This window comes from Eublepharis macularius, chromosome 4, assembly GCF_028583425.1.
Source record: "Eublepharis macularius isolate TG4126 chromosome 4, MPM_Emac_v1.0, whole genome shotgun sequence".
Classification (NCBI taxonomy): domain Eukaryota; kingdom Metazoa; phylum Chordata; class Lepidosauria; order Squamata; family Eublepharidae; genus Eublepharis; species Eublepharis macularius.
The window spans coordinates 142,285,901-142,311,594 of record NC_072793.1 but is presented as its reverse complement, the minus strand read 5'-3'; the positions used below and the strand labels follow the sequence as shown (position 1 = coordinate 142,311,594).

At 39.8% G+C, this 25,694-nt stretch overlaps 1 protein-coding gene across 1 annotated transcript in view; it reads right to left on the bottom strand.

Moving 5' to 3' along the window:
* The window catches only part of TMF1 (TATA element modulatory factor 1), a 32,775-nt gene extending 7,980 nt beyond the window's left edge, over positions 1 to 24,795 (bottom strand). Inside the window, exons 1-11 of the mRNA XM_054976823.1 lie at positions 24,449 to 24,795; positions 16,577 to 17,817; positions 15,594 to 15,697; positions 12,670 to 12,796; positions 10,066 to 10,171; positions 7,717 to 7,859; positions 6,600 to 6,766; positions 6,287 to 6,443; positions 5,343 to 5,435; positions 1,184 to 1,340; positions 146 to 338 (exon numbers count right to left, since the gene is read on the bottom strand). Coding sequence (XP_054832798.1) covers positions 146 to 338; positions 1,184 to 1,340; positions 5,343 to 5,435; positions 6,287 to 6,443; positions 6,600 to 6,766; positions 7,717 to 7,859; positions 10,066 to 10,171; positions 12,670 to 12,796; positions 15,594 to 15,697; positions 16,577 to 17,817; positions 24,449 to 24,794 — 2,834 coding nt within the window. The 5' untranslated portion in view covers position 24,795. The remainder of the gene's footprint in view (positions 1 to 145; positions 339 to 1,183; positions 1,341 to 5,342; positions 5,436 to 6,286; positions 6,444 to 6,599; positions 6,767 to 7,716; positions 7,860 to 10,065; positions 10,172 to 12,669; positions 12,797 to 15,593; positions 15,698 to 16,576; positions 17,818 to 24,448) is intronic.
* Between the last annotated feature and the right edge of the window lie 899 nt (positions 24,796 to 25,694).

Genomic DNA, 25,694 nt, shown 5'->3' with positions numbered 1-25,694 from the left:
TTCTAGTGCTTTAGATCAAATGTTCCCAAGAGAATTTTTTTAAATCCCTAGTTTTGAAATTAACAGATAATGCAACAATTCCACCCTGTTTACTCAAACCATGTATATTTTTTAGAGAAGGTATACATTTTAAAAAGTAATTTACCGATTGTTTTCATTTTCTAGCTTCTTGAGCCTGGCTTTCTCTGCTTCTAGCTGAGCTTGAAGGCGGCTATTTTCTTGCCTGAGGAGACTATTCTGTGATTCAGTAGCAGATAATTGGATTTTATTGGAAAGAAGTTCTTCTGTAGCAGCGCGTTCTCTTTCAGCCTGCGCTGCTAGGGCTGTTTGAGATTCTCCTAATAACAAAGAAACAAAAGTATCATTCTAATAAACGTTAACATTTAGATATTGGTTGCTTGGAGTAACAGCAGAAAATATTTAGCTTTTTCTGTCAATTTAGAGATGTTTGTGATGTTACTAGCCAGATGGAAGATTCAGTGTTGAATGACAGATTATATAATGTTTATTTCCTCCATTAAAAAGTAATTTAGCATACTAGACACACACCATTTTCAATATATTACCCCTAATCCTAGCTTTTATCAAATCTCATTTATAATGGCCAGGGTCCAAAAAAACCCCTATACAGTTTGTTACAAGTATGCAATGATAATTTTCTGTATGCACACTTCTCTAGGTTGTTCTTAAAAATCCGGGATCTTGTGGAGCAGTATTTGTTACTGCAGGATAAAAATTGGGAACCCACACACAAGCTCTGACTATGGAAGTCCTTTTTGATCATGCACGTGCAGATCCTAACCAGTCAAATTAATAGATTACTAAAGCACAGAGTCCAGTTCCTCAGTTCTGCAATCCTAGTCCTGCAGCATTGTTTATTGGAGATCTTTCCTGTCTGACTGAATTGCTTTTCATATTTTTAAGCCATTCTCAGTAAGAAAGGTGGGCTATAAATAAGTCATTACTATCATTAATGATAATAATGAGCTTGTGTGTGCATGTAAACAGCTGTATGAACACAAGAATAGATTTTCTGGATCTGAAACAAGATCATAAATAATTTTTTAGAAATTTTAATCAAAATTCCACTTATTACTTTTATGTTACATGGAAGTTCTTGATGTTCTCATTACATGAAAAACTGTCTTAGATCTTCCTACTAACTGACAAATGTTTGCCTTACCCAGCCTATCAGAAAGATTTTTCTCTAGTTTCTCCCAAGATGTAGTCTGTGCTCCCAAGGTTGCCTGTAGGTTCTCTATTTGCCGCAGCAGGGGTCTTGTAGCAGAGGTAACACTTTGGCTGAGCTCCTGATTGCGAGTCTCTGCTTCTTGAAGTCTCTATAATCAGATACAGGATAAGTGAAACCATAGAAAAGCACAATGTAACGGATTAACAATTTCACTCAATTTAATAAGTGAAATATTTTGCCAGAACCACTATTTATTGTCAATTTTTGTTTAAAGTAGACTTGCAAGTTGTACTGTATTTACTCAAAGGGAAGACAACTTTGATTATAAGATGACCCTCTAAAAAAAATAATCCAATGTATAAAAACAATGAGAAAGAATTTTAGAACTGCCTCCCAAACAATTGGCCAGCCAGTCTCCTTGAGGTATCCCCTCCCACCAGCTCCATCTTCCCCTTCCAGCCCCATTCCCCCCTCTTCATCCCCACCTGCCACCTACTCTTCCTCCTCTCACTGGGCAGTCCTGAGAAAAACAGCTCTTTGCAGCCATTGCAGGTCCTCTGCTTGCTAATGAACCGTGTTTTCTCAGCTTGGCATTATGCAAAGGTCACTGTAGTAGCCTGTGACTACACAGAAGCCATTTTTTTAATATACAAAGTTGCCATGGAGAAACTGAAATCCACAGAGAATAGCCTGCTAACAATGCAGTCGCATGGGTGTAGGAAGATAGGGTACTCAGTGTCACCTCTAACCCAGTGACATACAAGCTTAGGGTCAGAGGACACCCCCACCCCCCAATGGACTCATAACATCCAGAAGAATTCAGCTCTTTAGAGACAGAGCGTGAGGCGGCTCCCACCTCCGCCTACACAAAGGGAAGAAGACTTCACTACCTTGAGAACATAGGAAACAGCCACTTACTTTATCAGACATCCCCCCCCCTCTGTCATCAAGCCACTTGTCCTGCACCAGGACACTAAAGATTAATCTTTTCAAAACAGATAGGTTGTATTTTTATAAAGAACTTAAAAGGTTTCCATGCCACAACCCCTAAAATAAACCAGGAACTCTGACCACAGTTCATTACACTCCACCCAACCGCTGATCTAAAATGGTAATCAACTTTTCCAAGGTGACGTAGGAAAAGAAGAGTCTCTTTCCATTATTTACAACACTAGCGTTTGCAAACCAAACCAAATGAGAACATGTTAGCACAAAACTCAGTAGCATCACAATTGATAATGATATGTACGTACTGTATAGATCTAATTTCTCTTGTTTTTCAAAGGAGCCAGGATTTAAGCCTTACAGTCTAACAATCTTCTCAGGATATTACATTCTTTTCACAACATAGTGCTATCCCCTAGGATGTTAGGGAATGGAAAGTTCCAACCTCAAATCCCAGGTATACAGACTTTGGCCTCCATGCCATTCTCATGGCTCGTCAATCAGAAAGCCTTCAACAATTCATTTACATTGATGACAGGAAACCTTATATATAGGGACCCCCAAAAACAGATTTCTGAGAGAGCCCACTAGCCTCACTTTTTTGTGCTCTCACTTTTTACTCTAAGTCCTTTTTCTCTCTTTTCATCTTCCTAAACTGCTTGTGCTTTCTGGGCACTATTTCACCATGCTACAGCTGCAGCTTCTTTCAACAAAGGGTTCCTTCTTGCCTACTATCTTTTTTTCCCTTTGGGGGTCTTTTCCCTCTGAGGAACTCAATCTATTCTGCTGGTATTCCAGTGGAAAGCACCCTACCCACTCCTGCTTCAGGGCAGATTGTATGATGATTTCCCTCTGCACTCACATCTAAATGTACACTATGAGATTCACAATTCATAATCTCTGCTGACTTCAAAATCTCTGATATATGGAGGAACTAAATCTTTGCTTGTTCCTTACTTTTAATTTTGGTGAGGATTTAGTAGGCATTAAGATGTACTGCGCCCGGACCTGGATAGCCCAGGTGAGCCTGATCTCATCAGATCTCAGAAGCTAAGCAGGGTCAGCCTTGGCTAGTAATTAGATGGGAGACCTCCAATGAAGACCAGGGTTGCTGAGGCAGGCAATGGCACACTACCTCTGTTACTCTTGCAATGAAAACCCTACCAGGGGTTGCCATAAGTCAACAATGACTTGAGAGCACTCTCCACCACAAGATGTACTGCAGAATGGAGTGTGTGTGTGCTCATTTACCTCAATTCTCAATGCTTTGTAAATAAACCACTTTTGTTTCACAGTTAAATCCTCCGTCTCTACTCATCAGCTCCTCCACCTCTCCAATCTGAGACCCTGGTATATACATGGCTGTAAAGATTCTGGTATGTGCACTAGAGGCACTGGTCTGTACTCTGGACTTGCTCAGAGGGACGCCTCTTGTGACCAGAGGACAGACACTGGAAACTATTTCAGGTAACATGCCTTTGCAGGGTTTGGTGCTTGTTGGGGCTGCTGACACTCCTGGTGCTACTCCAGGGGTTAACAGATGATATAAGGTGAAGTTGTTTTGTTCTCCCTCTGTGTCTGTAGCTCTTGCAGATCCTTCCCTCAACTCTGCTTTGCCCAGCACAAGTCATATTTCTTCTGTTTCCTTCCTGACTTCCTTCTCGTGCACCAAGCCAGGAAAAGCTTCTCCTTATGCAGAGCAACTGAGTCACATGGGCTGCTCCCAGACTCATCCCCAGCTGATGTAGAGGCTGACCTCCCTCCATGCTTTCAAATGTCTCCACCACAAATCTTCCAACCTGCAGGACCCACATAATGAAAGGCAAACCGACTTGTTTCCCTCTGCAGGATGTCAGATTAGCAGCCCACTCTCAGCAGAAGCAGCAAGTATGGGGACATATATACTGGTAAATTTGCATGTGAGTTGATGACCGCTCCCACATTTTGTAATGCCCCCCCCAAACTTAAAATATCATATTCCTTTCAAGCAAATACAGTATATTACAAAACTATATGAGTAAACTATTTGTTTTAAAAAAGAGAATCCATGCCAAGGCAAGCTGAATTCTATGCCTATATAAACCAAAAATATGCACATATTGACAGACTTCAAATAATTTTCTTTCTTCTGCTTGTCATGGGGAGTAATGAGGTTTATTTCACTGCACAGGATTTAGGTACAGCGTGAAAGGCTTTGTTTTGGATCCTATGAAGCAGTAGTATAAGATACTAGTGTGGCGGAACAGCTCCACTGACTCACGCGCACTACCCCTTCTTGCTCTCTGGGGTGTCCAGGCTAGTGGCAGTTCACGTCTCCTCCTGCCATGTGCCACCCATGTGATGCCCCCCCTCCAACCCTCAGAGGAGCTTTTGCTCCTTCTCCTTTGCACCTGCTGCCACCACTTGGCCTTTGTGGGAACTGCCTACGGGGAAGGTCAAGAGACTCCCCACTCTCCCGGGCAAGCTTGCCACTCTGCTTGTTTTCAAATTTCTGCAAATTTTGCATTTGCACACCCCTTTGCATTGTTTATTGAATGTACCAGCTGTTGACAGTATTAACTTAAACTGTGTGTTCCGCCTTAAACCTCAGTGAGAAAGAGAACTATAAATAACATAAGTAAATAAGTAAATAAATAAATAACATAAATAAATAAATAAATAAAAATAAGTAAATAAATAAATAAATATTCAGTGCCAAAATTTTAGTACTACTAAAATAAAGCAGATGTCACTGGCCCTGTCCTTTTTACACTGTACTAAGAGACTCATATTTCAACTTTATAGCATTAGCCAAATAAAACTCCAATATAGGGCAGGCAGTACACTTTCACATAGATAAGAAGCCTCAGATGAGTGGTGCAATCTGTTCCCTTTTCCACTAAGAGTAGCAAGCTTCTTCTGAAAAACTGATTGGTACAAGTCCCAATGACGGGGGGGAACGATGTCAGAGTTATTTGACTAAATGCATGAGTGTGTGCAAGGGAATATACAAATAGCTCTCTGACCAGCTTAAAACTAGTAACTGTAGCCTCCAGACACTACAACCCTATTCATTTAAAAACCTAACAAACTTTTAAAAATCATTCCTGCCTGTTTTACCTTGATGGAAGAAAAAAAAATCAAATCTTTGTGAATATTAAAAGTTTTAGGGTTTTAAAGAGTCTACAGACAGTTTAACATCATACAGAAGTAACTGCTAATATACCTGTTGCAGTTCACCAATTTCTTGGAGCAAATAATCTTCCTTTCTAGCTGTTTGCTGTTCTGCACGCTGCAGGGCCAGTCTTAAATCTGTCACCTATGAAAATAAGAATGATGATACAACATATTGCGCTAAACACACAAAGCCATTGTTCTTTTGGCCTTTCATTAATGTATCAGTGATATACTGAAACTCCAGTTTGCACTTAAACAGCTATAACCGTTACACATGGAACAGACAGCCCTAATTCTGTGCAATTTAAAAAATATGCCTTTCCTCAATCCCAGCTTGTAAATGATGATGCCAGGTATGTGCTTAATCAGATCTCTAAATATTTTTAAAATAATTTTGGAAACACTGCTAACTGTGATTTCCCCTTTCATAATGAAGCTTAAACCCATCTGTATTACTGTAGTAAGTAATATAATCTTTTGCTACACCATTCTCCAATTTTGTAATAATGCTTTATCATCTGTATTAGTGTCTTCTCTAATTTTGTTGGTTCTACATATTGCTCTATTCTTACTTGATTGTTTTTAGTTGTATTTTGCTTTTATTCTCAGTGAGAGGCAGATTATAAATTAAGTAAATAAACAAATGATGTACCTGCTGTAGTTCAGGACTAAAACATTAGTTAATACATGACAAAGAAACACAGACCTGGAAGGCAACCCAAAGCCTCCAAGACCCCCAGCCAATCTGGCCTGGAGGAAAATTCCTTCCTGACCCCAAAGTGGTGATCAGCATGACCCTAGGCATATAAAGAATGGGCCACAAGAGCCCAGCACCAGCTCATCCCTTCATGCCCTCTCTCCCCCGATCCACCTAAATTCTTATTGGGCCACAGAACCAGCATTGCTGTCAGGACGGAGGCCATCTAGCCTCGTCTTAAAAACCTGTGAGGGAGGAGAGCCCAGCACATTTTGTACGTAAGTCATACACCCAACCTGAATTGCTAAAGCTTCTTGTTGCTGATGAGCTTCCTCTTGGGCTTTCTCTAAAGCTAAGGCAAGCTCCTCCTTAGCTTTCCTTTCATGACTTAATGCTGCTTCTTGTGCTTCACTGTCCTTTGTAGCATTAGCTTTGTGAAGATCTGCAAGATCTCTGAAAAATTATGATTTGAGAACATAAAAACATTTATATATTTTAGAATCCATCAGTAAATACAGTTCACAATATAATACTAGATACATTTAAGGTATGATTTTAACTAAGAGTGAAAATATCAGAACTTATCTATTGTTATAGAGGTATCATTACCTATATGCATTATCAAGGGCTGCTTGGACACTTCGGTTCCTTTCCTCAAGATCCTCCAGTTCCACCTGGAGTCTGCTAAGGTCCTTCTCCTGCCGTTCAACTAAACTATTTAGCTGCTTAATGCTCTCCCGGTGCTGTTTTTCAACTTCCTCCTTGCCATCCAATACCTTTTACAACAAAAAGTAGTGCAATCTATCAGTGTGAAATAGCTTCCAATTTACAAAGCATTCAAAATCCAACTCTACCCAAAAAACCTGGGTCTTCTGAAAGTCATTATTAGCAATGAGTAAAATATGGCTATAGATTATGGGCAACATATAAACAATGAAGAAAAGCCAGCCAGATATTTGGGGTCCCCAGCTTGCACGAATAAGATAGAAAACAGCAATATGCAAGCAATTATCTATAATTGTCGAAGGCTTTCACGGCCGGAGAACGATGGTTGTTGGGGGTTTTCCGGGCTGTATTGCCGTGGTCTTGGCATTGTAGTTCCTGACGTTTCGCCAGCAGCTGTGGCTGGCATCTTCAGAGGTGTAGCACCAAAAGACAGAGATCTCTCAGTGTGAGACACTGAGAGATCTCTGTCTTTTGGTGCTACACCTCTGAAGATGCCAGCCACAGCTGCTGGCGAAACGTCAGGAACTACAATGCCAAGACCATGGCAATACAGCCCGGAAAACCCCCAACAACCATAATTATCTATAAACTAGGACCCCAGCGGCTCTCTCTCTTCTAACAGGGAAGGAGGGCCCACTTCTGTGTGCGTCACATGAAAACATCTGTGGTCAAAAGTCAGTCCTTCCTTTAGTATAATTTATTCAAAGCTTTGGAATGATCTCCCTCAAGAGTTGCAAGCCTGTTCTACTTACACAGATTTTTGTAAAGAATTAAATCCTACCTTTCCTAAAAGGCCTATAAGTGCCACGTATAGACTCTGGCCTTATGTCGCTGTTGACTGTATAGTATTTTATTCATTATTTCTATTTTCTCAAGCCTCATGGATATCAATATTTTAACTTAATTTGATTAAAAATGCAACGAAATTAATGTGAATTAACCCACAGAGAGACATTGCAGACCAAAGGGCTATAAAGTGGTAACTAAAAATTCACCCAACCTGTTTCAGAAGTTGTAATTCCTCTTCTAATTCCTTGATCTTTTTACTCTGTTTTGTATTAGTATTTTCTCTTTCTTTCTCTTTTGCTCTCAGTTTCTTAATGATGTTGGAATTCTGCAACTGCTGCTTTGAAAGCTTTTCTCCTGAAGAGAAGAATGAATCCGAGTAGCTGACATCAATTCATACTTATGATAGGCCTAAGACTTTTTATATTACAATTCACAAGCTAGGCTGGCTAAATACTTGGATTTAAAGTTCATTTGTTACCAGGGAAATCAATAAATTACAGTGCCTTAAATCCCGGTATTTCAGCTTCAGTAGTACCTAGACTGATGTACGAGTGATCACGCAAGACATACACAGCATTTACCTTCAAGTTATCTCCATGTAAAAGGTATACAAGATACTGAAAAAAATATGTTTTTGTTCATAGAGGTATTTCCATTCCAGCTAGATTACCAAAAACAGAAGGCAACCCAAGGCACTGCAAATGTTGAAGCACACACAGGGCTTTTTATTACAGTACGGGATAGAAATAGCCTACCTGTGTATGGGTCTTCTCCATGTCACATGAGGTGTATGTGTTAGCTCAAAGATTGCCTTCAAATCAGAGCCTCTATACACTGTATTTACTTAAATGCAAGAGTAGTTTTTTCCAGGTATGCCTTTAAAAGGGTGTGTGTGTGTCATCCTACATTTATATACAAATTGCAGATGTCCAGTAATAAAACTTTTTTTTGTGTATAATATTTTTAAGGATTCATCTTACATTCAGGATTGTCTTCCTTTTGAGCAAATGTATGTATCGCTTCTCAGCCTGTTGGCTAAGATCAAGTGTGTGTGTATCAGAAGAGCTATTATTACATAAAAGACATGTATGCAATGGATAAAAAAATTATCTCCTTTACAACAGTTCAAGACATGCCCCTACACGCTCTATAACCTCTTGGAGAATTATATACTATATATTAGGACACAGACTTTACATATCCGCTGTCTCAAGAGATTTGCTTTGCTCCTTCTGTTTTAGCTTTTTGGATTCTCCTCTAGACCATTCTTTTCTAGAAACCTTTTGGCAATTGTATTCTCTAATCTGATAATTTTTTAAAAAAATCTATTATGTTGTATTTGACCTAGTGACTGTTGGTTCTAATGATAAGGCTTTTTAAAATTATGCTTTATATTAATTTCTGATTTCTATTGCTGCTGGTCCTGGGTTTTATTTTAGTGGTTTTTATTTTAATTACTATATTGGCAGCTGGTGGGAAATAAGTCTCAAATAAATAAAAATACTTCAGCTGTAGTCTTTCAAGCATACAAAAAAAAACTCTTCACCAACTGATATCTGTTTCGTTTAGCTCCACAGTCTTGCTGTTCCACATACCTGGGATGCTGCACACACCTAGCTTTATTTTTTCAAAAGCCATAAAATCAGGGAATAGGCAGTCTTGACATTCTCAAGTAAAAAATATACCTCCTCCCATTTTCCATCTGTGTGGCTGCTATGGAAAGATATGCAACTAAAAACAGTCAAGATTGGGGGTGGGGGGAAATTGAGCTCTCCATTAGGAATCATTTTTCATATGATGATTCTTAGGACTATGATTTTGCACTGAATGATTATACATTAGTTGGTTTGATTGGTTATTTTTAAAAAGCTCCATGGTATTTGTTATTTTATGGTCTATAAACTATTTCTACCTTTTTTTCCTGGAGAAGTGACAACAATGCCTTAAAGTCATTTTTTAAAAATAATTTCTTCAAAATGAAGGATTTTGGCATGAAGAGAACTTTTTCCTCTCCTTAACTTTAGTGTTGTATTCAAATTGTATTTCCAACAGTATAAATGTAAAGCAGGCAGACATTTGAAGGAATGTGTAGAGCCAGTTTCCTATTATCAGTTTTGGGGGTAGAATCCAAATGATGTGACAATGGAAGGCACTTAGCAGCCATAATCTTTCCTCCCCTCCTTCCTCAAGTAGTCCCCAAGACCTCCAAAAAGCTGGAAGACATGGGATCCATGTGGCCAAGAAGCTACACAATCTAGCAGCTGCAAGTGAGGAAATGAAACTGCACAAGATGATCCCACATTACTCAAGCCAATGGTGCCTCCTGCACCTGTGGACAAAGAAAACGGGAGCAATTTGCATCATTACTTCCTCCTCACTTCAGCCCCTTGATCTACGTGCCTTTTTTGTCCACACGGGCCCTCAACTTCCAGCATCAACTGTTCAGAAGTCTCAGGTGTTTACTAGAGAAAGGGAGAAGGCAAGAAAGATTCCCCTCTATGAGTGCCCTTATGCTCAAGATTTGTTGGATCCAACCCACTGAATGTTACCTCATACCCACCTTCTTCCATTAATCCTTTAATTTGTTCATCTCTCTCTTTTAGTAGCTCAGCAGTTTCATTACTGTTCAATCTAGTTGCTAGCTCTTCTTTAAGAGTCTTTACTTCCTAAAAAAGGAACCAAATCATTTACCTCAGAATTATAAGTTTTGACCAAGACTTTTAAAACTTACATTTCAAACTATGTTTTCCTTTGTTAAAAAACAACTATCACTCAAAAGCTTATTATCTCATACTTTCTAGGAGGCTCAAAACACAAAACTGTGCAACTCTTGATGCATTTTTATTGAACCTGGGGAGGAAGCAGAATTACAGCTGTCATTTCACCTCAAAGACAAGCAATCTTTTATGTAGTAGGAAAACCTTGAAGATTGCTTCCATGTTAAATCCAAGAAATCAGAAGTGTTAAAATTCTTGGGGGAGGGGATTATAATCAATATCTTTTGAATATTTGAAATAAATTCATCTTTAAAAGTGAAACTCACCCTTCAAGAGCTCAGACTTGGCCACAAGAAAGTTTTGGTTAAAAAAGGAGTCAATCGACATCCAAATCCTTATGCTCTCTGAGTAATTCAGTGCACTCTCCCATTGTTTTTACTTATCCTCCCTTATCTCCAAAGAGAAGCACAAGTGGTTGTTAGCTGAAGTGAATGCTCCTTCATGATGCCCTCTTAGAACAGGCATATCACATTGGCCCAGAGGCTCTGGACTGCTTCCATTTATATGTGGTGAGAATCTCAAGATGCTGAGGCTCATGTAGCAAGCTTGAACTAGTTCACTGGATTTTTAAACTGTTCTTCAGTATACAGCCGACTCCCATGCCACATCACAAACTGCTTTTGAAACTCTCTTGGTTTCAAAAGAAGTTTGCCATACAGCTTGAGGAGGGGAGGCTGCTAACTCAAGATGAACTATGGCCAAAGCTTCTTTAGCCTTACAGAACTAGTTCCATAGTTCTTTTCACTCCTGGAAGGGTGACAATAATCATTCATGCAAGGAGAGATGTAGCAGAAATGTACCTTTCCACTCAGCCACTGTGACTTCTGGTAAATTGAGTCAGGGATTAATACCACCCAACTTTTTGCTGTGACAAAGTTTGAGAACTTCTACTCCAGAACACCAATTTTCCACAGACAATATCCATCTACCTACAGCACGATGTCAGCATAATGTCTTAGCTTTTAAGATGCAACAGGGCTTTTTGACTTGCTGCACCAGACTACTAGATTTATTGTCACATAAGATGCACTAATGACCACTTTGTCAGATGTATTCTTCAAGATGCATCTACATTTAATATGAGATGAAGGGTCTCTTACAACAGGTTTTAAGTAAGCTTTCCAGTTAATGCTGATGATTAGTCACAATGCCTAGTTTGTAAACATCTGAGCTTTGAGAAAAAATGTCACAGATATTTGCTGTCCCTTTTGTCCCACTTTTTACAATTTGCATGTGTTTGTCCCCAGTGAGAGAACACCACATATATCCGACTAAGTAGGTTCTAGTTTATGAAAGCTTATGCCTTGATAAATCTATTAGAAAAAAATGAGAGTATCACGGTAAAAAACCAAAACAAAAAATAGAACAAGCCATGATAGACTAAATACATTTATGATGTCTTAGTCAAAGCTTATTAAAGCAAATATATTACCAAAGACCTAAGTATTGGAAATCTTATATCAAGTAGTACATATACATGAACTTGGTTACAAATAGAAGGCAAAGCATCTTACAAAAAAGTCAGTATCACTTTAACAAACATAGTTAAAGTGCCAAGTAAACATAGAATATTCCTACATAATAACAAAGTGCTAGTGCCTATCTTTAACAAAAGTTGTTTAACAAGTAACCATAATATACAGTACTACATATATTGAAATTATTTTTAGACGGTGCAAATAAATCCAGTAGTGATTCAATCAGAATAATTCTATATCTATTATAGGAGACTCTTTTATAGTAATCCAGAGGTAACAATTCTTGATGAGAATAACCGCGACGGGAAGCCAGCAAATGATCCCGTTTCAAATCATATTCTTCATCCAGGCAGTTATTATAAATGAAGCTTGATCCTATAAAATTCATCAAATATACATTCAATCATAAATATACAATACACATCTTATAAAAATTAAAAACACATTCATAATTCACATTCAGCAGCCATCTTCCATTTCAGGCGTGTGTTATACATCACTTCAATCACCTTTATAAAGGGTAAGTAATCAATAAGTCTTAAAGCGCTAGTACCATTAAGCGTAATACCCTCACAAATAAGATGTATTATGTATATCTTCATGTATATGTACTACTTGATATAATATTTCAAATACTTAAGTCTTCTATAATATATTTGCGTTAATAAGCTTTGACTGAGACATTATAAATGTATTTAGTCAGTCTATCACAGCTTGTTCTATTTTTTGTTTTGATAAATCTATTAGTCTGTAAGATGCCACAAGACACTTTTATATTAGGCTCAGGCTTCCTGCTCCTTCGTGGTGACTCCTGTATGTTTTTCTTCTTCAGACGTTATCTGAGTCCAAGAGATCCAACATATCATCGTAAATATTGGAGAAATATCATTCAGACATAGACGAAATTACCTTTTTAGCTGTATCTCTCTCTTTGCATGCTAACTGGACCTTTTTCTCTGCATCCGCTATTCGCTGTGCAAACTCTTCTTTAAGAGATGAAATGCTACTACTGTCTTCTTTCATTCTGAAGATTTCACTAAATATAAAGAATTCCTTTAATTATGAACATTCTCAGCATTTCAGACAATAGGAACTATGCTTACAAATCACACACACAAACCCTTCATTTTTTGAAAAGACCAAAACAGCAGAGGAGCAAGGAGGATCTATCTGAACACTTCTCTCCTGCAAATGTTTTCTTAGAGGAGCCTATGTTTGAGCCATATTTGCACAAAATATGGACACCATTGAAATTTATTTATTTTCCTTCTTCTTTATCTGTTAGTAATAGTGGAAGGTGCTGAAAACATTTCTGAACTCTGGTTGGCTCCATCCATGCAGCATGGTGTTGGGAAGGACGCCTCCCGTCCTCCTAATTTTGAGTGCTGATCACAGCCACTTCAGCAATCAGGCAAGTGGTTGATTGTTTGTGAGATCGAAACCTTTGCCTTTCCCAAAGGCCCTGGCTTTCCAATTTCCAGGTTCGTTCTGGAGTGTACCCATTCCCAAATCATGAATTCCAGATTCAGCTTAAATAAAAATTAACTTTATTAGTTTAAGGAGTGTTTGCAAAAAGCATAAAGGACTCTTACGCAGGCAACAGACATTAAAATAAGAAAACCTTACTGCTGCTACATAAAATCTGCCTATCTAAAAACTTGAGAGCTGGCTACCTAATCATTTCTCAAAAGCAAAGAGGGAAACTTCCTAAGTAAACATCAAACACAGAGAGCACCAAGCTCAAGGAAGTACAACAAGAGTGTAACAATAATACACCGTACGTTTGGATGAGAAATGCCCAGGTGTAAAAAACACTGTGATTCATTGTACAAATATTGGCTGGAAGAAGAACCCTCGAAATGAGCAAAATCATACGAGGCCGGGGGAGCTCGTTGTCAGCTGTTTGGAATTAACACCGGAGTCCTCCCCCATATCTTGGGAGACTAACGGCGTTTACAAACTGATAGAGAGCTATGAATGTATTAGCTCTGGTTTTTGGCATTTTCAATGTATGAACGGAATATGTTTTGTATATAAGCAGCCTCATATGCACTGTTGTTGGGGACTTATGTATATAAGTAGTTGATATATTGAATTATTCCTATTAAGGATTTGTATATAAAAGAAAAAAACTAGAATTTGGATACATACCTAATCATTTCTGCCTGACATCCATTTGTTGCTTATCTCACCTGTCCATTAGAATGTGAGCCCTCTCCCATGCCTAGCTGGTTCGGTACAGGAACATGCAGAGATAATAAATAGCATGTGGCGTTTAGCTTCTCTCTGGCATATTTGCATCCTGGTCTGATCCTGACCGAAGAATGCTAGCTCAGAGAGGAAAAGAATGGGAATTGAACTGGGTGAACTGAAAAGCCATCTTTTTCAGGATTCAATGCATCACCCAGCAACTCAGGGGCCAATCAGGGCTGAGCTGTTAGCTTTTCAGCTGTGTGAAAATCTAGGGAGCGAACATAGAGCCTGGGGAATTCGGAGACTGCTCTAGAGGTGTTATTAATGAGCCCAGCCACCTCATATTTGAGCTAGGCCAGAGCCTGACAATTCTGAACCTGAGTTCAGCCTTTTTTACTAAAAACCTGGCTTTGGGCTGACCATTTCCTTACACCCAACAAGAGAGGAAGACAAACCTCTACCTTGTTTGTATCAAAAGACAATAAAGATATATTAGCATCAAAGCAGCTTGCAAGCCTAATAGCTCCTAAAACATATAGCGGTAGCAAAGTTCAGCAGCAATAATCATATAAATGCATGATTACATAAAAACATCTTTTAAAAGTTCAGAATATAGATCAGAATCTTAACCTGCATACACAGCTTTAATCAGAGTCATTATGACACCTAGAAAGGCAATCTGCCAAGGCTTTAATCCCTCCCTCTGATATGAGTTATATCAAATGAGAAATCTTGCAAGGACAGAGGCCATCTCAGTATTCTGGATTTGGTAGCTTTCATTCTATGAATGAATGTGAGTAGGCTATGATCTGTCTCAAGATAAAAATGATCCCCTCTCAGACAGGTCTTAATTTTGTTTAATCTCCAGACAACTCCCAAAGCTTCTTGCTCAATGACACTGTATATTTTCTCTACGGGGAGTAACTTCCGGCTTAAGTATACTATAGGGTGAAGACAATCACTTTAATCTTTCTGCAACAGTCCAACACGAAGGCCGAACTGGCTGGCCATCTGTACGCACCACAAAAGGTTAAATATAGTTGGGTGGTTTAAGAATTGGGGCCTAAGCAATTTTTTCTTTACTAAAAACCTGGCTTCAAGCTGACAATTTCCTTACGTAGGGCCCACCCAGCAGCTTACACAGTCTGGTCTTCCCCATCATCATGCTCTTTCCCCAAGATCAGAGCCTAACCCTCACCAGGTTCCGTAAAAGCATCCCCTTTATTAACAGACTATGGAAACAGAGTTGGAGATACAGATTTGAAAACAAAGCTGGAGGGAAATGAATAGGGAAGTGGAAAACTGTGTGTGAATTTATTTGACCCCAAATGTTTGAGGTTCTTCATTCCTGCTGATAACAATTTGTAAAAGTAAAGTATAATTGCTGCCAGATAATGCATAAATATTTACCTCAACAATTATGACTGGTTCTATTCAGTTCTGTACTACATTACTAAAATTCAATAGCCCTTATCAAGTTTTGAAATAAGCTGCTATAATCCATTAAGCCTAAATACACAAAAAGCTACATTATACACATCGCAACAAAATGCATGCATTATTCAATAAAGAACAAATGGGAGCATAGTAATGTCACGTGACTGACAGTTTCAGCATGAATGCTGTTGACTGATACTTACTCTTTGAGGTTATCATAAGCTTCTTCAAGGCATGCCTTCTCTTTACTGACACTTAATAGCCGATTTTCCCTCATCTCCAGCTTCTCTGCCAACGAATCAATTATCTGAAGAAGATTTCAGATAAACGGTGAAGAGACTAGGAGAATGACAGTAAGCTGTCTCTGGGCAGCATTACAGAAGAAAAATTTGAAGTTGCTCTCAACTACTATCCTTAGTAACATAACAACATCTGACATCTTAAACAGCTGATGATCTTTAACTTCCCCCAAGGATGCTCAATTTATTGCATCCTCCTTTGTTTTAGGGTAGATTCAGTTCAGTGTTTCCACAAGTGCCTGCAGAGTGTGGCTTCTGCACTTCCCCCTTTCCTCTGCAGCCCAAAATGCTCTCCAAAATTCTTGTTTATGTGAGAGAGGGGACCATAAGCAGGATTTCAAGGGAACCTACAGAAGTTGTGCTCCTTCTGCCCATGGAATTACTGTGTTGGATCCAATCCTCAGTCTACTCTACAGTAGATGAGTAGCATACTCCAGGAAATAAATAAGCATCATAATAACTGACTGCTTCCCCTATAAAATAAATATCCATTTTATTTCCAACAGAATAGATTTCTAACACAGATGATGTGGCTTGGAATTTAAGTATGCTTGGACAAAATGAGAACACTTTATGCATGTTCTAACAGGAGCCAGACTGAGTGGGTGCATAAAGGTTAGAGCTGCAGATACTGTTTTACAGTACAATTGATTAGCCTTCTTTTGTTATAGCCATCCTCAACATATTCATGGTATACAACTATACAATGACAGCTACGCAACCATGACAAATCAACAAGTCCTAAGCAGAGTATGATTTAAAGACTCCAGAATACAAACAGGCTTACAACCAACTTGCCACTGCAGCACCTCTTCCTCAAACCTCAGCAGCCTGTAAGTGTCAAAAGAGCAGCAGAAAATTATTTTGAATTCTGATTCTAATGTTACCTTGCAAAGCTCTTCCTTTTCACACTCTACACTGGACAACTTGTCAGCACTATGACGAAATACCACTACCTCTTCTTTTGGAGTCTGTTCTTCAACAGTTCGTATAGGAACTACCAAGACATCTGGCTGTTCAGAGTTAACAGGGGTTGCACTTCGTCCACTTTCCTCCATTTCTGATTCCTCCGGGGGTAGTGCAAGAGTCTCACTGACAATTTGATCAGATTCGCTTTGAATAAGGTCGACAGCATCATTTTTTGGTGTTAGAGGGCTGATGGTGACAGATGCTGAAAGGCACCCCCGGCCTGTTAGTTCATCATCTGAGTTTATTTCACTTACACTACGACTGTCTAGGGACTGCACACTAAATGAGTCTATCCTTTCAAATGCATCAGAGGAGGAGCAACTCTCAGTCAATTTCTGAAAGTCATCGAGACGATTATATTCTGTGCAAGCAGATGCTGATAAAAGCTGAAAGGACGTTTGCATCAGATGAAGACTAGCTTTTGAATCTGCAGCCTCTTGCCTTGAACTTACTGAGCTCTCACTTATTACACTTTCATGATCTAAAACTTCAATATCGCTAGTTGTGGATGTCCCTGAGGAGAAAGTGCTAACTGGAGGGGAAGGTGTATTGCTTTGCCTGTCCTCGCTTTTGCGTTCTTTACTTTCCAAACCTGCATTCTTTGTCTCTGCAGGCAGAGATTGTGCAGGAATTTCAGGCATATGTGCAGGTCCATCACTTCCTGAATTTGGTTTAACATCAGTAGATTCTGCTACACTGACATTCTCAGCAGGCACCTCTTGATCAGTGACTTTAGTTTCATCTTCTTCATTTTTGCCTTCAGAGTCAAGCACTGAGCTATTTTCTTCTAACTGTTCCTGGGAATCACTGACATTTTTCAATTCTACTAGTGCAATTACAGAGAAGTCTTTTGATTCAGTTTCCACAGATGCTTCCAGTGAGTCACTATGAAGAGAATCTTGTAGTGTGCTTTTCACTTCTTCCTTGGGCCATTGTGATTTGGTGGGGGGCTTAGACACTACTGAACTTTGCTGTACATTCTGAACATCCGTAGGTGAGAGAAAGGCACTGAAGAAGTTATCTGATTCATCTACCACAGTCCTCCTAACTGGTTTGGTGATTGCAGCAGGAGATGATACTGGCTGATTTTGAGTTTCTGTATCAGAATTTAATCCCCAGGCAGAGGTATCCCATCCGCCACTTGTAAGCAAATTTGTTCCTGACAAAAGGAAGAAAAAGGAAACTTAATACATATCCAAAGTCATTATACAACCCTTACAAATATTTACATATACGCAGACTCTAAGAGATCTATACAACCATCAAGTTATCAGTAATATTTTACGTAGCAGTGCATTCTTAGTGGACCAGGTAGATAAAAATCAATTTTAAAAAATGATTGGCTTTTTAAAATTTAGGTGGCAGCTATTAGAAGTTTCTCTTTTTAAGATAACCTGATTTAAAACAAAATCTGAACTTAATGCAAGCACCTATGAACGAATTCCATGTGCACTTGACAGTCTCAGAGTGCACCTCTTCTTCTGTTTGCTCAAGATCAACCGTTTTCAAAGGGCCTTGCGCAAATGCAAGTTTTATTGGAAAAGGAACTGATCTCTGTAACAGAGAATATCTAGACAAAGAGAACTTGTATGTAGGATCCAAGCTCTAACCTCTTAAAAATGATTTTATGGGCTGCTTTTCTTTACAAAGAACAAACTCTGAGAAAAACCTCTTGGTCAATCACACAGCGCCACACTCCATGCACGTATATGGCTTGATGCTGCAAGGCATCCCAGGTGTCATCCACTAATTCATCTGGGTGATCTTTTATTCTCATTTTACACCCAAGAATTACCTAATCACACAATCCATTCAGTATCCTAATTACAAACATTTGTAAGTGCACTAGGCAACCTAACAACATGGATGTTTACCTTCCATCTCAGCTGCCCTTGTTTCTTGTTGAAACTATGTTCTTTATGTGCAGGCAAAGCAGCTGCAGGGCACAGAAAAACAGGAAGGAACCCTGGAAAAGTGTTGATTCTAACTATCACCTACTGACAAAAACCTGTGATGGCTGGAGGTAATTAAAGAGACTCTGAAGTCATGTGTAATGTTACCTAAAAACTACATATATTGAATAATATTTTACAATTTTAGAAAGCAAGCTAAACATTTAAGAAACATATGCTGTACTCTCTGAGGCTGTATAAGAGCCTACATAGTTTTAAATCAATAAGTATTATGTTCGTAGCAGCCAGTTTGTAGACATTTTTGCCTAGATTTGCCCATATTGTATTGGAGAACAATGAGAACAGCACCAAACACTGCAATACTACTCAGTAGAGATGGGTACAAAACTAACTACAGAACAAAATTCCGTATGGAATGGCTGGTTCATAGTCAAAGAACCATGCGTTCCATTGGACCGCATTTTTCCAAACCAAACGAACTTTTCTTACCATTCCGTTGCAGGTTTGGACACTTTTGGCGCCAAACACTCCCTCGCCCAGGCAACAGCGGCAGTCTTTAGCTTGCCCCCAAACTGAGGCCTCCAGGCTTGATTGGCAGCTGTCCCTGCCAACTAGAGAGCTCCCACTCTGGCCTATCCAGCCAGGAAAAGGGAGGGAGGGTTAGAATCTCCAAGGCAACTGAGGAGATGGGCCTTCAGCAGCCATGGTAACACCAATCTCTTCCTTCCAAAACCATGTTAGCCAGGTTTTTCTGCCAACCAGAGTGCTCTTGTGTTGTTCAACCTCTTGGCTTTGCCCATAAATAGGGGAAGCCGTGTGGTTCCTGGTTTCCGTTTCTCTAGAGTGGGAGAGGGAGGAGAGCTTGGTAGCTGGCTGTGGTGTTGGGATTGGGATTGGGATTGGCACTTCTGGCTGCTGGAAAAAGGGGCTGAAAAGCCTCTTTTCTTTTCTCTTGCTTTCTTGTTTTTCTTACTGACTGGGGACTGGGGAGGTGTTTGGGGAAAGGGTGTTTTTTTCCTTTCTTCCCCCTCATCCTAATCTTAGCTTTTCACACACACACACACCCAGCCTAGTCTTAGAGATTTGAGTACAACTGGGGTCTTCTTGCTTGACCAAGATTTTTATTTGCTTTTATTTTTCTCCTCTGCTTTTTGGAGGCTCTCTCTTCTGGTGGCTGGAGGAGAGCCCACTGAAAACTTCCTGCGAGTTTGGGCTCTCTGAGCATGAAGGGGGCCATCCTGCCCCCCCCCCCCCGAACCAGTTCGGAAATCGGGTGAGTTTGTTAAGTTCATGTTTCGTGTTCCATGGAAATTAACAAACCACAAACCGACCGGTTCGGGTTTTTTTTTCATTCCATGCCCATCTCCACTACTCAGTCTTGAGCTTTATGTCCTTCTATCACACATCAGGTCTGTACAGGCTGGGGTAGGGGGAAATGAACAGAGGAATGAAAGTTTATATCTTTTTGCACTGTGCTCCTCAAAACTTTGGGTCCCTTACTCAGGAGGGGCTCTTCTGACTGTCAAAAATATAAATTCATCAAGTGATCATTTGGTGATATTCCTTTTCCTGCAACTTCTAGGTGCGCTCTCCTATCAAAGGTAAAGTCAGTGGGTTGAATGCAGCAGGAATGGGAAAGGAAAATGTGCTCAGCCTGATTCTACTTGTGTGAGCAATACCTCTGTATGCATGTTTGTGTACTTTTCTAAATAACTGGCTTCCTTTCTTTCTTATGGATACCTATTTGTAGTTATGAGAGAGCAACTTAGCTGTGAGATTTGATACCTGAGCTAAGTCATCTTATTTAACATTTTTAGTTACACCTTAAAGATTTGTGCCATTGTGCTATTACATTTTATGACATTAAAAATGCTGCCTGTCCAATCAGAAGTGCAATGAATCTGTGTCGATATTAATTCTCTACATTAAAATAGTATTGGTGCTGAGACTGACCTATGGCAGATATCCAATGCAGACTAGGCCTGATACATAAGTTGCATTTAGTCATCCCATAAAGCCAGTGTTAAACTTGAATGCACACAGACCTGAATAGTTTCCATGCTGTGCATATGTTTCTCTCTTCCATCAGAGAATGACTGGATAATTTAAATTAGTTTTAAACTAGGATTCCTTCATTACATTTTTCACAAAAAGGAACAGGAGAGAAGTGAAAAGCAAGGTACACATGCAAGCATAGCAATGAAGCCAGGTTTGTGCACATTTCAGCTTATTAAAGACTTGAATGACATCTGAATGCAGTGATATGATAAACAAAGATTAAAAATTGTATCAAAATAATTTCTCAATTATTCCACCCTTGCAAATTGCGACAAGCAACTTGTCCTTGGGTGAAAATCCAAGTAGCAAACTGCAGATGCTCATGGTGTTGCCACTACCACCATGGTAAGGCGCTATCAATATATCTCATTCTCAAGATCTGCAGTAGGCCTCCTTCCTTTCTGGACATGGCAGCAACAGAGCAGGTAGTATGGAGGAGGATTGGGGGAAAGAGAGATGAGGAGGAAGAAGAGGGTGCTGAGGGATGTGAAATGGGGTATTTCCCTGCAAGTTTCCCACAGGTCCCTGCTTGCATTTCTTGATGCATAGAAACAAGGCCCAACACTACAGTGACTGCACTCTCAGAGAAACAGACAGATGAGCAGGATGCCTTTTAAAGTCAGAAGGCTTCTCCAACCAAACCAATATAAGGTAATGAGAGACTGGCAGCTTTGATAGCACTATATTTTCCCAACAACACTATGTTAGCTGTATGCCCTCTTACACTTGTGTAATACACATCCAAACAGCCTGTACACAAAACAAATTGTAGCTGGTATGCTGCAATATCCCCTAGATACGGAAAACAGCTTTGAGCAATGGCAGGGATGAGATCAGGCTACCTGATGCTATGTTGATGTGACTACTTTTTGCATCTCAAAAATAAAGTAGAGTTCTGCAAGAAATAGAATCTCCATCTTACGCAATCTTTCTACAAACAAAACATGCAATTAACGTGATGGCAAAGCTACCTAATGTCAGCTGCCTGATGGTTTTAGTAAATAGCCATTTTATACATTGTACATTTTTCTGAACAAATGTATACCATCTGTCTGCCATTAATTAAGGAATTATGATCTTTTCTTTCTTTACCTGAATTAAAAAGAGGCATTGCATGATAACATATACTTTTTATGTTTAAAAGTATGTATATTGGGACTTGATTAATGCACAGATAAATAACAGAATGTCATCCTAGAAAAAGACAATCAACAACTTTTTAAAAACTTTTTTTTACTATTTCTTTTAGGCAAGCTGTGCCCAAAATTCAGCTGTACTAGTGTAACATCCAGCACTCAGTGGCATAGGAAAACTATAGAGCCCCTGACAATTCCATTGCCACCTACCAGCCATGCCATTTCTCAGCAATTCCTCTACAAAACCATGAAGAAATAGTGGTGAAATGATATATCTATCAAGAAATAGTGGTGAAATGATATATCAATCAAGTCTTCAGGCAGGAAGAACTACCATTCATATGAGAGAATGGACTGGTCTAAAAATAAAAGGGGGTCCTTCCTGAAGCATAGGTCACAGTCATATATACTGTGAAACCAGGAAACAGGAACTGTCATACCAGGTAAAAGGGTGTGGTCTGACTGGATAAAGAAAAGATGAATTCTTTGGTCTGAGATCAGACCTCAGACTCAGAGATTCTCAGCAGAGGGAAAAAAGGCCTGTCTTTTTTCTTTACAGGTTGGAAGGGAAGAGAGAGGCCATGTGAAACAAATATGGAACCTTTAATTTTTCCCATGTCATTAGTAATCTAAGGATTGGCCTTTGCACAATATTTCTTAATTTTAGTTTTTCTTTGTGATCAGTAAGGATGCAATAACTACTTTTTAAATTATTCTATTAGAGAGATTGTGTGGGCTTTTCATAACCTACCCAGAAGTTTACCTTTATGCCTCCTAACAAATAAATCTATACATCTCTGTCTTCACTATGGGTGGCAGCAGTTAGAAGTTCTGATTTCTATTGGCATAGAGAAACTTCTCATCCAGAATAAGTAACTGAGGGAGCTTGGCCAGCTGGGTAAATTCCCATTTCTCTAACAGAACAGAGGTACCTCTCAAGGCTCTTCTATGGAAGGAATCACAGAACCTTGTAGAAACTGCCTCCATGCACAATTGACAAGTGAGATAACTAAGAACCAACACAGATCAGAAATGTCAGCTTCCCTCATACCAACATACCATTCTGAGATACAGTCTGACATGTAGCACCTCTGTACTCAAGAACACACTCAGAATACTAAGCAATCAAGAAACAGAAACCTAATAGCATGTAAAGTTTTTACACATTTCACGCTCAAGCCTATAATAAGGAGGTAGGAAAATAAATAATCCAAGCCAGCCTCCATCAAAGAGTAGTCAAGACACCGATGCATGAGTACTACTCACTTTATATTATTTTACATAAAAAGAGTGGAACTTGTACGTCTTATGAGGGAGAAGAAATCTCTACTTTCCTTCCTCTTGCTCTTCTTTGTCCACCTGCCTGGTCATTGTGCCTTCCTTGCTTCTTGCCTATCTATCCACCTAATTCTTCCTCCACAATTCGAAAGATAAATTAACATGACTGGAGAGTAATAGTTGGTGTGTGTGTGTGTTATGTGCCATCAAGTCACCTCCAACTTATGGCGACCCTATGAAGGAAAGACCTCCAAAACATCCAATCATTAGATAATAACTGGAAATTTTTCTAGCTTTTCAATCTATGGACAGCTAGTATTCTAACCATTCTGTCATAATTGCTGACTAATTGAAAAAAACTAGTCTAGAATTCTCCTGGGGTTAGTTACTGTAAGTACAAAGCCATAGTTATGTTGGAGATAATAACACAGAATGTATGGGCAAGATGGGAAAAAACACATATGAGATGTTATATCAGTGGCATGGCCCTGATAAGTAGAATCAAAGTTTACCAAGGGAGCAACCAAGAATATGGAGACTGCACACAACACACAGCTGAATTAGGCAAAAAAGTGTAAATTCTTCAAATGTCTGAGTATCTGTGAACTGCTGTTCTCTCTCTTTGTCCTGATCCATTATATAAATAAATAAAAGCTAAGAGTATAAGAGGGAGTATTGAAAAGTGTAAGTAAGATATATATTATGGTAGAAATACAAGTATAAGAACATTAAGCAACTACCAAGTCAAGCAAAGGCCTGAAGTGTTTAACTAAAAGTTTTGAGACTTATTCTACTATTGTGCTAGACTGATTTGTTCTTTATATTTTGTCATTTACATCTTAGAGAAAGTTACTTTTGGAAATTCTTTTTTAAAAAAAATGGAAGCAGGTTTTTTTTTAAAGAAAATAAGTGAAAAGACATATGGAGTACTAGAATAACAACATGTGACTACATGATGGAGATGTTGTCATGAAATTTACGCAGATCTCTAGTTTGGCAGCCACTTCTTTCCATATACAGGTGAAGGTGCACATGTTAAAAAGCAGCATACATACACATGTATATGTGTGTCTATATGTGTGTGTATATATATATTTTACACGATGTTCTGATATAGGATAATCATAAGCATTTACTTCAGATCCTTAATAACACAAATCCCAAAAGAGAAGGAAGTTGAGGAACCGGAGCTACCCCTCCCCGCCCCCCACAATAAAAATAGTCTCCTCACAGTTGCTGTGAGCGATTGTGTGTGTACAGAAAAAAAGTAGACTTCAGCCCTGTACTATCTACCTCAGTCCTAGCTTGCCTGTGCACTGCTGTAAGGGTCTGTCGATGCCCCTAGCCCCACTCCCCCCCCCCCCAAAACCCACTCACCAGCCTTCCCCCTCCCCAAACCACTTACCAGCCTCTCCGAGTCTGGGAGGTGCGATTCTGTCAGCGGCTCCCTCGCCCTCCTCTTCCTCCTCGGCCTGGATGTCCAACACTCGGTCGATCGACTTCTGCGCTTGCGACAAAGCCTGCTTGGCAAAGCTCGAGAGCTGCGAAGCGTTGAACCAACTCATCTCCTTCAACGGCACGGAGCCCCGCCAGGCCCGAGAGCGCGCGCGCTTCGTTCCCTTCTTCAGCCCTGCAGACACCCGCCGCAGAAACCGCGCCCCGCATCCCGCAGCGCCTCGACAGCCAAGAGAGAACCGACGGACCCGGATAGAGCCATCAGCCCCTCGGGACAGAGCGGCTCGACCTCGCATGCGCAAGGCCGCCACCTTCCACGTAGCAAAACAAGCCGACGCCGGCGCCCTCGCTTGCCGTGCTCGCTCACGTGACACCCAGCTCCGTCGCCATAGGTACCGGGAGCAATTTTCTTCCGCCTAGGCTGCGGCGGCCGCTGCCGGATGAAGTGCCGCATCTGTTTGCGTTCTTAGGGGGTGTCACTGAACGACGTCAGGCTGGCGATTCCATTTTTTATGTAGGGACCACTTTCACCTGAGCTTCGCAAAACGCCTCGGCCTTCCTTTGGGCCTCACGCAAATCAAAATAAGCTAGAAAAAACTAATTTGCTTTTCAAGATTTTTACTTCAGTTGGACAAGTTCATTTAAGTTCAGCTGCTTTTAACATTTTTAATGATTTGGTTGTTTTTATTTTTATTTATTGTAGGCTACACAGAGAGGTTTTCTTGGAGATTTTGGAGGTGTAGCCTGGGGAAGGCTGGGTTAGGGGAGGGGATAGTCTAGCAGGTTATAATTCCATAGAGTCCATCCTCCAAAGCAGCCATTTTCTCCAGGAAAAGAGATCTCTGTTAACTGGAGATCAGTTCTAATTCTGAGAGTGATCCAGGCCCAACCTGGAGATTGGCAACCTTAAATATTTTAGCTAAAGTAGATATGAGTTATCATAATACGGCCACATCATGAGAAGACAAGACTCGCTGGAAAAGACAATAATTACTACAAAAGGTGGACGGCGGGAGGAAAAGAGTAAGACCCAAAATGAGATGGCCAGTCTTTAATTTTGCAAAATCTGAGCAAGGCTGATAATGACAGCACATTTGGGAGGTTGTTAATTCATAGTCATCATAAGTTGGAAGCAACTTGATGGTGCATCACACATGGTGAGAAATATCACTTGCCTAATCCTTCTCTCTACTGTT